This window comes from Danio aesculapii, chromosome 12, assembly GCF_903798145.1.
Source record: "Danio aesculapii chromosome 12, fDanAes4.1, whole genome shotgun sequence".
Classification (NCBI taxonomy): Eukaryota; Metazoa; Chordata; class Actinopteri; order Cypriniformes; family Danionidae; genus Danio; species Danio aesculapii.
In genome coordinates, this window is record NC_079446.1 from 49,574,074 (window position 1) to 49,587,526 (window position 13,453).

General features: G+C 38.3%; 1 protein-coding gene across 1 annotated transcript in view; it reads left to right on the forward strand.

Annotated features, from left to right (window-relative positions):
- polr3a (polymerase (RNA) III (DNA directed) polypeptide A) overlaps nt 1-13,453 on the forward strand; it is a 49,022-nt gene that overhangs the window by 12,767 nt on the left and 22,802 nt on the right. The window contains exons 8-15 of the mRNA XM_056469042.1: nt 788-915; nt 2,077-2,215; nt 4,305-4,469; nt 4,568-4,740; nt 4,990-5,101; nt 6,016-6,134; nt 9,203-9,340; nt 9,723-9,893. Of these exons, the coding sequence (XP_056325017.1) occupies nt 788-915; nt 2,077-2,215; nt 4,305-4,469; nt 4,568-4,740; nt 4,990-5,101; nt 6,016-6,134; nt 9,203-9,340; nt 9,723-9,893 (1,145 nt within the window). The remainder of the gene's footprint in view (nt 1-787; nt 916-2,076; nt 2,216-4,304; nt 4,470-4,567; nt 4,741-4,989; nt 5,102-6,015; nt 6,135-9,202; nt 9,341-9,722; nt 9,894-13,453) is intronic.

The following is a 13,453-nucleotide window of genomic DNA, read 5'->3' on the forward strand; positions in this document are numbered from 1 at the left end:
TTTTTTTTTTGGTGTTTTCACCTTTATTGGAAAGGAAAGTAGAGAGAATTGACAGTAAAGCATGGGGAGCAGAGAGAGAGGGGAAGGATCGGCATAGAACCGCGAGGCGGAATCGAACTTGGGTCGCCGCGAGCACCGGAGTGCATGTGTCGATGCACTAACCACTACACCACTGGCGCTGACATATGACGTATATTAAGAACACATGCATTTGAACAAGGCGTTTTGTTTGGTGTTTAGCATATGACTGAAAGCTTCAATCTGAATGTCGGAGTAATGTTCAGATGCTGCTTTTCTGATCTGTTAAGCCCTAAAATGTCAGATTTTGCTGCAGATTTACTCCAAATATGCATCAATATTTGATTAGAAATCTGGGTCTCACTTTACAATAAGGTTTTATTAGTTCATGCATTTACTAACATGAATTAATTATGAATAATACTCATAGTTCAACATTTACTAATGCATTATTAACATCCACATGCATGCTGTTTAACATTAGTTATGCATCGTGAGTAACAGCGAACAACTGTATTTTAATTAACTAACATGAACAAATGCTGTAATAAATGTACTGTTCATTGTTTATTCATGTTAGGAAATGCATGAACTTACATGAACTAAGACAAGCTTATTGTAAAGTGGAACCATCTGTTTTATTATTTTATTTAAATGGCTTGTGGATGAATAAATGATCTTGGCTTTGATGGTTTTCTGTTGTGTGTTGCCAGTAGATGGCGCAGTCCAGCTGCTCATATTCAGGTGTGTTTTCTGTGTTGTGAAACAGGTGCGTATCTGCTCACACTCAAAGACACGTTCTTCGACCGAACTAAAGCCTGTCAGATCGTCGCTTCAATCCTGGTGGGAAAAGATGAGAAGATCAAGATTTCCCTCCCTCATCCTGCCATCCTCAAGGTGATTGGCAGAGTGACCTTCAGTGTGTGTGTGTGTGTGTGTAGGCCTGCCACAATAATCAATATATGGACTTATTGCACAACACATGCACATGACCTCAATCATTTTTGGTGATGCAGTATTTATCGCCCATACATAAAAACCAATTCCAGCAACATTTGAGCTGATTGCTCAACCTCTCCATCTCTGTTGGTGAAGAAGATTTTTATTTACTAAACCTACATGAAGACTCATTTAATTGGGTGAGTGGAGGGCCCTACGTATCTGCCATTATATATCTTTGAAAACAGGTGACAGGTTAAGGCAAAGGGGTCATAAAAGAGCAGGAAAGAGGACTTGGGGATGCATTGAGATCCATCTGTGTCAGAAAGGCATGAAATGTATACAACACATGTTGAAACTGTCATGTATGTTTGAAAAGACACACACTGTCTGGGAGAGAAGAGTCAAGCTTAGATGTTTGAAACATAGATACTAGTCGTGATTACTAAATGTGAACTGTATGTGGAAAAACGGTGATGATTATATTAGATCTGTACATTATAAGGGCCAACAAGAAAAGGGGTCTTTAAATAGGGGTCGTAAAGGAGTAGGAGCTGGGAGAGGCCTATTGAACCAGTAAACAGCTGTGAAAACACAAAGGTGGGAGGAAGCAAGGATAAAGGGGATAGGAAATTTGAGGGACACTGGATTGAGGCTAGAGATGGGTCTGCTTATGGACGTCTCTGCTTTTTGGGGAAATATTCCAATAAAGTATATTCTTCAGATATTCAGAACCCCAGTCTGAGCTTGATTCAGTAAGAGGAAAGCCAGAAACAACATCATTGGAGGTGTCAGTGTCAGTAGGGTTAAAAACCGTATAGTATTTACTATAAATTATTATAGTATATTCTCATGTGGGTGTTTGAAAAAAAATCTGGTAGCAGATATCACAGCCTCTGTTACTCTACCTTTGTTAACATTCATTTATTTGGGATCTGCGTTTTCACATTCTGACTCCAATGCCTGAATATTTAATAGTTAAAGTGACTATAATTAAATTAGAAGTAAAATATGATGTGTTCTTTAGAGTGTACTTGCATTATGATGATATTATATTGTCATTCTGGCATTATATAATGAGTGTCTTCCTGTAATAACTGTGCGGTTGTGTTGTTTCAGCCGATCCGGTTGTGGACAGGGAAGCAGATCTTTAGCCTGATCCTCAAACCCAGTAAAAGCTGTCCGGTAATGGCCAACCTGCGCACCAAAGGCAAACAATACTGCGGTAAAGGGGAGGATCTGTGTGCTAATGACTCCTGTGAGTGACAGATATGTGCTTACATTTGTTTCCATCCACCTATTTTATGTGTAATTTGGAATATTTCATAACTTAAAACATATAAAGACACAGCACACAACTGAGTCACTTTTTATTTGATTATGAAAAAAAATTATGCACACTAACTGATTTCGTTTTTGACATGCTGATCACGTATACACTCACTGGCCACTTTAATAGGTACACATTACTAGTACTGGGTTGGACCTGTTTTTGCCTTCAGAACTGCCTTAATCCTTCGTGTCAGAGATTCAACAAGCTACTGGAAATATTCCTCTGAGATTTTGCTCCATATTGACATGATAGCATCACACAGTTGCTGCAGATTTGTCGGCTGCACATCCATGATGCCAATCTCCCGTTCCACCACATCCCAAAGGTGCTCTATTGGATTGAGCTCTGGTGACTGTGGTGGACATTTGAGTACAGTGAACTCATTGTCATGTTCAAGAAACCAGTCTGAGATGATTCACGCTTTATGACATGGTGCGTTATCCTGCTGGAAGAAGCCATCAGAAGATGGAGACACTGTGCTCATAAAGGGATGGACATGGTCAGCAACAATACTCAGGTAGGCTGTGGTGTTGACACCATGCTCAATTGGTACTAATGGACCCAAAGTGTGCCAAGAAAATCTCCCCCACACCATCACACCACCACCACCAGCCTGAAATGTTGATACAAGGCAGGATGGATCCATGCTTTCATGTTGTGGACGCCAAATTCTGACCTGACCATCCCAATATGGCATCAGAAATCAAGACTCTGGTGCCAACAACCATGCCATGTCCATGCCTAAATGCGTTAAGTTGCTGGTTAGAAATTTGCGTTAACAAGCAGTTGGACAGGTGTACCTAATAAAGTGGCCAGTTAGTGTAAGTGTGTGTTTCGGGGACTTTGCATTAATGGACTTTGCTGCGTTTCCAGCACTTTGTAAAACATCTGAAATGTTGTTTTGCTCATTGTAAAGTTCCAGTAAAATCCGGTCAAACTTCAGAAATAATTACTATTAATAATGTGAACTTTGATTTTAAGAAAGTATGTCAAATAATAATTGCAAATCAAAATAAATACTGAATAGATGCAACGTATTCTCAGTGAATGCATTTACTTATTTTAAAACAATAGTTTGTTTTCATGTAATCAGATGACTACTGTTTATAATAATGCTAATTCAACTTTTAAATTAAACATTAAGTTGTTACCTTAATGAGTTTCATTAGTTTGACATGATTTTTGAGTATTGAAAGGTTACTTTTGAGTGTTAACGTGTAATTAAACCATTAATAAGAAAAACATGAAATTCACAATTTGTCTATTTTAATTTAATATAAACTTAAAGGACAGCTATCATGCAGAAATCACTTCTATAAGGGGTTGTGTGTCAGCAGTGTGTGAATATCTCCAGCCTCTAATGGTAAACATGATTTAATTCTATTTGTTTATAATCCCTCTTGATAAGAACAGTCTGAAGAAACACTTTGATTGACATTCTCCTTTTGTACGTGTCATTAGAGGGGGAAAGCCCCGCCCACTAGTGCCAATCTCTCCATCTCATTAGCATAAACAGCAGCCCTGAGTGAGAAGCAGCCGTCTGTCCATTAGCCATTAGAGTGTTTGAGCTGCTAAAGATAATGTCAGCATAGACTAAGAGGATTATAGATGTGGAGTTTTAGATGAACAGGAGCGACATAGACTGACAGAAGCATGAAGCACACACTCACACTGATGCACACCTGACCAGCACTGACAACACACACACTGCTGTTTTACATCTGTCTCTATGCTGACGCACAGATGTTTGTAGCCCCGCCTTCTTATTATAAAGAGCAGAATCTCATTTGCATTTAAAGCAACAGTCACCAAAACACAATTAGGATCAAAGCCTGAAAGGGTCAGTTTCAGAGAGCTAGACAACATTATCTGTGTGTTATTTTCAGCTCAAACTTCACACACACACACACACACACACACACACACACACACACACACACACACACACACACACACTCTCTCTCTCTCTAGGGACTACTGACTTATACCTGTGTGTGTGTGTGTGTGCGTGCAGTTGTGGTGATCCACAACAGTGAGCTGATGTGTGGCAGTATGGATAAAGGCACTCTGGGTTCCGGATCCAAGAACAACATCTTCTACATCCTGCTGCGGGACTGGGGGCAGCAGGAGGCGGCAGATGCCATGTCCCGCCTCGCCCGTCTGGCACCCGTCTACCTCTGTGAGTCTGTCTGTCTGTCTGTATGCGTGTGCGTGTGTGCGCGTGTGTGTGTGTGTGTGTGCTTGTGTAATGGTGTTCCTCTGCTGTGTGTGTTTCAGCGAATCGTGGTTTCTCCATTGGGATTGGCGACGTGACTCCTGGTCAGGGGCTCCTGAAGGCTAAGCAGGAGCTGCTGGATGCTGGATATGAGAAATGTGATGAATACATTGATGCGCTGAAGACGGGACGCTTGCAGCAGCAGCCGGGCTGCACTGCCGAGGAGACACTCGAGGTTTACAGATTAAAGATATATACATTAAGGCTTACCTTAAATTAATATAATGTTGCATTTTGAGACGGCATCACAACCATATCAGGGACATAAGTGCACACAATAAACAACTCAAACAGAACACGGTTTCAATAAATATATTGACTATTGCTTAAATAAAAGATACAAAAAATTATTAATTGTCTGTCTGTCTGCGTGTGTGTGTGTGTGTGTGTGCGCGCGTCTGTCTCTGTGCGTTTGTATGTGCAGGCGCTGATCCTGAAGGAGCTGTCAGTCATCAGAGATCACGCAGGCAGTGCGTGTTTGAGGGAACTGGACAAAAGCAACAGTCCACTGATCATGGCTCTGTGTGGATCCAAAGGTACTCTCACAGCCTCATCATGCAGACTCATTCATACTCTCACAGCCTCATAATGCAGACTCATTCATACTCTCACAGCCTCATTCATACTCTCACAGCCTCATCATGGAGACTCATTCATACTCTCACAGCCTCATCATGCAGACTCATTCATACACTCACAGCCTCATCATGGAGACTCATTCATACTCTCACAGCCTCATCCCGCAGACTCATTCATACTCTCACAGCCTTATCATGTAGGCTCATTCATACTCTCACAGCCTCATCATGGAGACTCATTCATGCTCTCACAGCATCATCATGAACACTCATTCATACTCTCACAGCCTCATCATGTAGCCTCATTCATACTCTCACAACCTCATCATTCATACTCTCACAGCCTCATCATGTAGCCTCATTCATACTCTTACTACCTCATCATTCATACTCTCACAGCCTCATCATGTAGCCTCATTCATACTCTCACAACCTCATCAAGGAAACTCATTGGAAAATACCTCATTTCACAGGAGGACTAATAATTTTTTCCAGTATTCAGCTTAAATTTAAAGGCTTAGTTAAGTAAATTAGGGACGATAGCGGTTTGTTCTGTAGACAATTGAAAAATATAATCGTTTTCTTATGGGGGCTAATAATATTGACCACAGCAGCTTTCACAAATATAATTAAATCAAGTCAAACTCGTATGAATAAGAATTTATTCAGAAATAAAATATAATAGGAAATACCGTGAAAAAATTCCTTGCTCTGTTAAACATCACTTGAGAATTATGTGGAAAAGAGTTTTGTCTATGTGTGTACATTTATCTTTTAATGTCCTAAAAGCTTCAATCATGGGCTCAGAGTGTGTACTCCAGTTGTTTTGCTGATGCTCTGCTCTTTCTCTCTGTATGTGTGTGTGTCTGCAGGCTCCTTCATCAATATCTCTCAGATGATTGCGTGTGTCGGACAGCAGGCCATCAGCGGCTCTCGAGTTCCCGATGGCTTTGAGAACCGATCTCTGCCACACTTCCAGAAACACTCCAAAGTAAGCAGAAGATCTGTGTGTTCGCTTCATTTCTGCAGCTCTTGTCCTCCGGCTGCTGAGCTCACATCAGTGTTTGTGAAATAAAAGAGTAATAGACAGATTACAGTGACTGTACACCTGTCATCCAGGAGCTTTACAGTCTTCAGTTTAGTTTTTCACTTTTGAAATGATACAAAATAACACGCACACACACACACACACACACACACACACACACACACACACACACGTTTGTTTTTGTGAAAAGTGGGTACATTACATAGGTTTCCATTCATTTTATACGGTCCAAACCGTATATTGTAATGCCCTCACCCCACCCTACCCCTAAACCCAACCATCACAGGAGACCGTGTGCAGCTTTACTCTCTGATTAAACTCATCCTGTGGGATTTATAAGCTTTTTGAGAAGTGAGGATGTCACCAGTGTCCTCATATTTCACCTCCTTTTTGTAATACCTGTGTCATACCTATGTCATTATACAGATTTGTGTCCTGATAAGTCACAATAACACGTACACACACACACACATGCACTGACCCTTTATGATTAATCTAATGTCATATTAAGTATATAATTCATCAAAAAAACTGAACTTGCATACATTATTATATAATGATAATTGATTTACTTTTTAAAATATTAATGACATTAATATGAAATAAAATATGGGTATGATTATCAAAATATTGATATGGAAATAGATACAAAAGTGTGTGATTTGTTTTATCTGATTATATCATCTAAGAATCACCAGTTATAAGCTATTTGATGGATTAGTTTGATTTTAATACATTTATGACTGCTCAACTTAATAATTACTTGGTAATTGTTTTATACGCATTAATTTTCATATAAAAATGTATGCATATTTCACACTGCTATGATTAATCTCTAGGCAGGCCTTATCCATGTTTATTAAAAGTGTGTGAGATGTGGAAAAAGACAGATGTGTTTATTTTAAAGCTTTTTTTTTTTACATAAACCTAATTTTCTAAGTGCTCCATATGTAGCCGGGTCCAAATAACCCAACTATTTAACTATCATAACTATTTAAATGCTTGTATCTCTAAACCTTTTCATATGCATTTATCTTTATATAAATAACGTATGCATATTTCACACTGCTATGTTTAATCTCCAGGCAGACCTTATACATGTTTATTTAAACATCTGTGTCAAATATGTGGAAAATGTTTATTTTAAAGCTTTTTTTTTACATGAGTATAATTGTTATAGATTTGCAAAAAAAATCGATATATTTTTTAATAAAGCCATATGCAACCAAGTCCAAATAACCCCAAAAAATGCAAACGTGTAACATATTTAAATGCTGATATCTAGGGCTGCATGATTAATCTTATTATCATCACGATACCGATATATACCGATATGGCTCATGATCAATAATTAATTATCGTCACAATTTTTTAACAGTATAAAAATCAAGCTGTTATTTTAATGGGCGGAGTTTACGGATGGTACCGGATAAGCATGAGGTGACTGCGTCTAGATTGTAAGTGTTTTTTTCGAGGAATGCAATGTTGATCAGGTAGCCTTTGCTCCTGTTCAGTCCAGACTTCCCAAGGTAACACAACAAACCTCATTAACCACCTTAAAAGCCATCACAAAGTTACTAACATAACTAAACCAGACATGTGTTTCATAAGTTCAGTTATTCAGTTTTACAGTTTTAATATGTACATATGCTTTTTAAAAAAAATAACATTCGTTTAACAAATATTTTAGCACATTTAAACCATGTTCTAACTAATAGCAGCAGCACCCGATAGAAGGAATATCCTCCATATTAAAAGTTTTTGTCCTAATCAACACCTCGAATTGATATATTAGAAACCTCTTCTATTTCTCACAGCTGAACAACAGAAAACTGACAATGATCAGCTCAGGTACAGCTCATGTGCTTTATTCAGTGTTAAATGCTAATAATGTGAGTTTGAATGGCATTTTACATCACATTTATTGCCATAATCTGAAAGCAGCAGCAGATAGTTCACCTCAGATCTAGAAAATAAAATAAAGCATTTCAAACTGAATCTGCGTCTCATTTCGGAGTCTGCTACTGTCCACCGGAGGTCACATTTTGGTCACGGACGTATGGTTTTACAGCCTCTCTTAATGAATGAATGAAATACTCTGATTTCCACCAAGGCAACCCGGAATGCTGAAATATAATCAGCTAAACTGGCATTGGGCGGGTTAAAATGACCAAATCAAAGACAGCGTTCCAGCACGGAAAACCCATTTTCAAAGCAGAATATCTGACTTCAGCATTGTTTATCAGATAAATATGTTCACTGAGCATGTTCCTTAAATATCTGCAAGCATATTATGGTATTTTTATGCTTTAGAAGAGTCAAAAACTTACAAACAGCACCTTTAAATCAGCCTTTAGGCTCAATAGTCAGACACACTCGCGTCAATCTGGCAACATGGACTCGTCAGAGGAGGAGCCGAGTGAAAATGGGTTTTTATCCAGGAGTGCATTACCTAGTTCAACCACTGGGTGGCAAACTCACATGCTGCACCTTTAAAGCTTTTTTTAGTTCACATGAATATAATGTTTGTAGATTTGCACAAGTGTTTCTAACAGCTGAAGGTTCTCTATGCAACCAGGTCCAAAATGACCCAAAAATGTAAATGTTTAGCATATATTATTTAAATGGTTTTGTCTCTTATAAAAAATAATTTAAAATGATCAGAAAAAATGTGCTCCTTTTCTAGAAATTATTAATTTTTTTCTGTTAAGCCTTTCTTATCAGGATAAAAACAAGCATTAGATTATAGGGCTTAAACTTATCTGTGATTTCTGCATTATCAAACATTATCATCCATCTTTGTCCATATACTCAACATTCGCATGAACATCATTTACATCACACCTCATACAAACATGCTCTCGCAGGTCGATCTAGGACACATTGTATCCTGGTTTACTTTAAGGAATTGCTCCTGAACTGTAGAAGTTTTCTAAGGTTACAGAGGACACAAGCTGAAGGCTGTGTGGAATAATGCAGCATTTTTTTTGTGATTCTGCTTTCATCTTCAGCTCCCCGCAGCGAAGGGCTTTGTGGCAGACAGCTTTTATTCTGGTTTGACCCCCACAGAGTTCTTCTTTCACACTATGGCTGGTCGAGAAGGTCTGGTTGACACCGCCGTTAAAACAGCAGAGACCGGATACATGCAGGTATAAGCAGGCAGTAATATACGCGGTGCTGTTTGACTGCGCTCTAATTAGATAATTAGGAAGATCGTCACATTCAACACTTATATTAAAGTCCAAAAAATAAATGATGTATGTTTGTGATCACAGTATTACCTACTCAACTTTTCTTCTGGTGAGAGTCTCATTTCTTTTAATTTAGTTTTAATTAAGAAATATAATGTTAAGGGCAGCCCAATTAAGAAATAATAATAAAAAAGATATATGCATTTATTTATTTATTTATTTATTTTAATTTTTTTATATATACTCTTTGAAAGCACAGTGATTACACACACTCTAAAATTAATATGTAATAGTAATATCAATAGTAATTAGTTTGTCATTATGTTGTTGTGTTATTCAGAGGCGTCTGGTGAAGTCTCTGGAAGATTTGTGCTCTCAGTATGACCTGACGGTGCGCAGCTCCACCGGTGACATCATACAGTTCATCTACGGCGGAGACGGACTCGATCCTGCAGCCATGGAGGGAAAAGATGAACCGCTGGAGTTCAAGAGAGTCCTCGACAATATACGAGTACGTCCATCACTAAACACTTCATTTTACAAATCCTGAAATCATCAAGCAAACATGTTCTAGATTACTAAACTCCATTATTACACGACTGTCTGGAATACTTGATTCTGATTGGTCAGTCGGGACATTCAAGGGAATGTTATTCACAGATAACAACCGCTGAATAACACACGTTTTCATTTCTGTCAGCTTGTGTTTTTGACTGTTTGTCTCCATCTTGTGTCTGAATAATGCGCAGGTTAGTGTATACTCCATCTGTTTCTGTCAGCTTTGTGTTTTTGACTCTTTGTCTCCATCTTGTGTCTGAATAATGTGCAGGTTAGTGTATACTCCATCAGCTGTTTTCATTTGTCAGCTTTGTGTTTTTGACTGTTTGTCTCCATCTAGTGTCTGAATAATGTGCAGGTTAGTGTATACTCCATCAGCTGTTTTCATTTGTCAGCTTTGTGTTTTTGACTGTTTGTCTCCATCTTGGGTCTGAATAATGCGCAGGTTAGTGTATACTCCATCAGCTGTTTTAGTTTCTGTCAGCTTTGTGTTTTTGACTGTTTGTCTCCATCTAGTGTCTGAATAATGCGCAGGTTAGTGTATACTCCATCAGCTGTTTCATTTGTCAGCTTTGTGTTTTTGACTGTTTGTCTCCATCTTGTGTCTGAATAATGCGCAGGTTAGTGTATACTCCATCAGCTGTTTTCATTTGTCAGCTTTGTGTTTTTGACTGTTTGTCTCCATCTAGTGTCTGAATAATGCGCAGGTTAGTGTATACTCCATCAGCTGTTTTCATTTGTCAGCTTTGTGTTTTTGACTGTTTGTCTCCATCTAGTGTCTGAATAATGCGCAGGTTAGTGTATACTCCATCAGCTGTTTTAGTTTCTGTCAGCTTTGTGTTTTTGACTGTTTGTCTCCATCTAGTGTCTGAATAATGCGCAGGTTAGTGTATACTCCATCAGCTGTTCTCATTTGTCAGCTTTGTGTTTTTGACTGTTTGTCTCCATCTAGTGTCTGAATAATGCGCAGGTTAGTGTATACTCCATCAGCTGTTTTTATTCTGTCAGCTTTGTGTTTTTGACTGTTTGTCTCCATCTAGTGTCTGAATAATGCGCAGGTTAGTGTATACTCCATCAGCTGTTTTCATTTGTCAGCTTTGTGTTTTTGACTCTTTGTCTCCATCTTGTGTCTGAATAATGCGCTGGTTAGTGTATACTCCATCAGCTGTTCTCATTTGTCAGCTTTGTGTTGTTGACTCTTTGTCTCCATCTAGTGTCTGAATAATGCGCAGGTTAGTGTATACTCCATCAGCTGTTTTCATTTGTCAGCTTTGTGTTGTTGACTCTTTGTCTCCATCTAGTGTCTGAATAATGTGCAGGTTAGTGTATACTCCATCAGCTGTTTTCATTTGTCAGCTTTGTGTTGTTGACTCTTTGTCTCCATCTAGTGTCTGAATAATGTGCAGGTTAGTGTATACTCCATCAGCTGTTTTTATTTCTGTCAGCTTTGTGTTTTTGACTGTTTGTCTCCATCTAGTGTCTGAATAATGCGCAGGTTAGTGTATACTCCATCAGCTGTTTCTTATTTCTGTCAGCTTTGGTTTTTGACTGTTTGTCTCCATCTAGTGTCTGAATAATGCGCAGGTTAGTGTATACTCCATCAGCTGTTTTCATTTGTCAAGCTTTGTGTTTTGACTCTTTGTCTCCATCTTGTGTCTGAATAATGCGCTGGTTAGTGTATACTCCATCAGCTGTTCTCATTTGTCAGCTTTGTGTTGTTGACTCTTTGTCTCCATCTAGTGTCTGAATAATGCGCAGGTTAGTGTATACTCCATCAGCTGTTTTCATTTGTCAGCTTTGTGTTTTGACTCTTTGTCTCCATCTAGTGTCTGAATAATTGTGCAGGTTAGTGTAATACTCCATCAGCTGTTTTCATTTGTCAGCTTTGTGTTGTTGACTCTTTGTCTCCATCTAGTGTCTGAATAATGTGCAGGTTAGTGTATACTCCATCAGCTGTTTTTATTTCTGTCAGCTTTGTGTTTTTGACTGTTTGTCTCCATCTAGTGTCTGAATAATGTGCAGGTTAGTGTATACTCCATCAGCTGTTTTTATTTCTGTCAGCTTTGTGTTTTTGACTGTTTGGCGCCATCTTGTGTCTGAATAATGCGCAGGTTAGTGTATACTCCATCAGCTTTTTAGTTTCTGTCAGCTTTGTGTTTTTGACTCTTTGTCTCCATCTTGTGTCTGAATAATGCGCAGGTTAGTGTATACTCCATCAGCTGTTTTACTTTGTCAGCTTTGTGTTTTTGACTCTTTGTCTCCATCTTGTGTCTGAATAATGCACAGATTAGCGTATACTCCATCAGCTGTTTTCATTTGTCAGCTTTGCGTTTTTGGCTGAATAGCGCCATCTTGTGTCTCAATAATGCACAGATTACCGCTTACTCCATCAGCTGTTTTAAGGATGAACGCATTCATTGACAGTCATTCTCGGTTTCCGGATGTGTCTGTGTTATTTAGCGGTTGTTATCTGCGAATAACAGACCTTGAAATGTCACAACGGACCAATCATAAACAAGTATTCCAGACAGCATAGTAATAAATTGCAGCAACAACCTCCTGGATGTTCTTTATCCCTAACATAATATGGCACTACACCTGCATTCACTTCTGTGTGTGCTTTTGAATGAGGAGCGAATCAAATTGAAGCATGTGCTGACTATATATTACATAACATGATAATAAGCCAAATATAAGCCCTGTGTGAGCAGATTTCAGCCATGCAATTTTCTTTAGAGCAATTGAAGTCCTGTTTATGCTGTTGTAGTGTGTGTGTAATCAGAGTGCATGCTGGGAGTGTGGCGTCTGTGCTCAAACTAATATCTCAAACAGATGCTGTCTATCACTTATATTTACAACCCGCTGGCTTATTTTCACCTCTATTCACACTCTGGAACTCGATTACCGCTTTCTGTCAGGTCTAATTGATTGAAATGCTGCTGAAGGAAGCTGGGAAATAAAACCTCTCTCTGTAGGGACGCTGAAGAGCACTTTGTGGGTAGTTTTTGCTCTCGTTTCTGTGATAGTCTGTGAATCTGGGGGCATCTGGTCATTTCGTGTTTTTATTTTAGCAATGAAGAATAAAATGGAATAGAAGTGAATAGAGTGGAACAGGACAGAATGAAATGAAATAGAATAAAATGGAATAGAATAGAACAATACTATCGAATAAATTGAAATGGAATAGAATGGAATGGAACAGAATTTAGTTGAATGTAATAGAATAGAATGGAATAAAATGGATTAGAATGGAATGGATAGAGTAGAATAAAATGGAATGGAATAATATGGAATGGAATAGAATAAAATGGAATGGAACAGAATAGAATGAAATAAAATTGAATGGAATAAAATGCATTATATAAAATGCAAATATATCAATGGAATGGAATAAAATACAGTGGAACGGAATGGAATAGAATAAAATGAAATGAAACAGAATTGATTTGAATGTAATAAAGTGGAATGGAATAAAATGCATTATAAAATGCAAATATATCAATAGAATGGAAT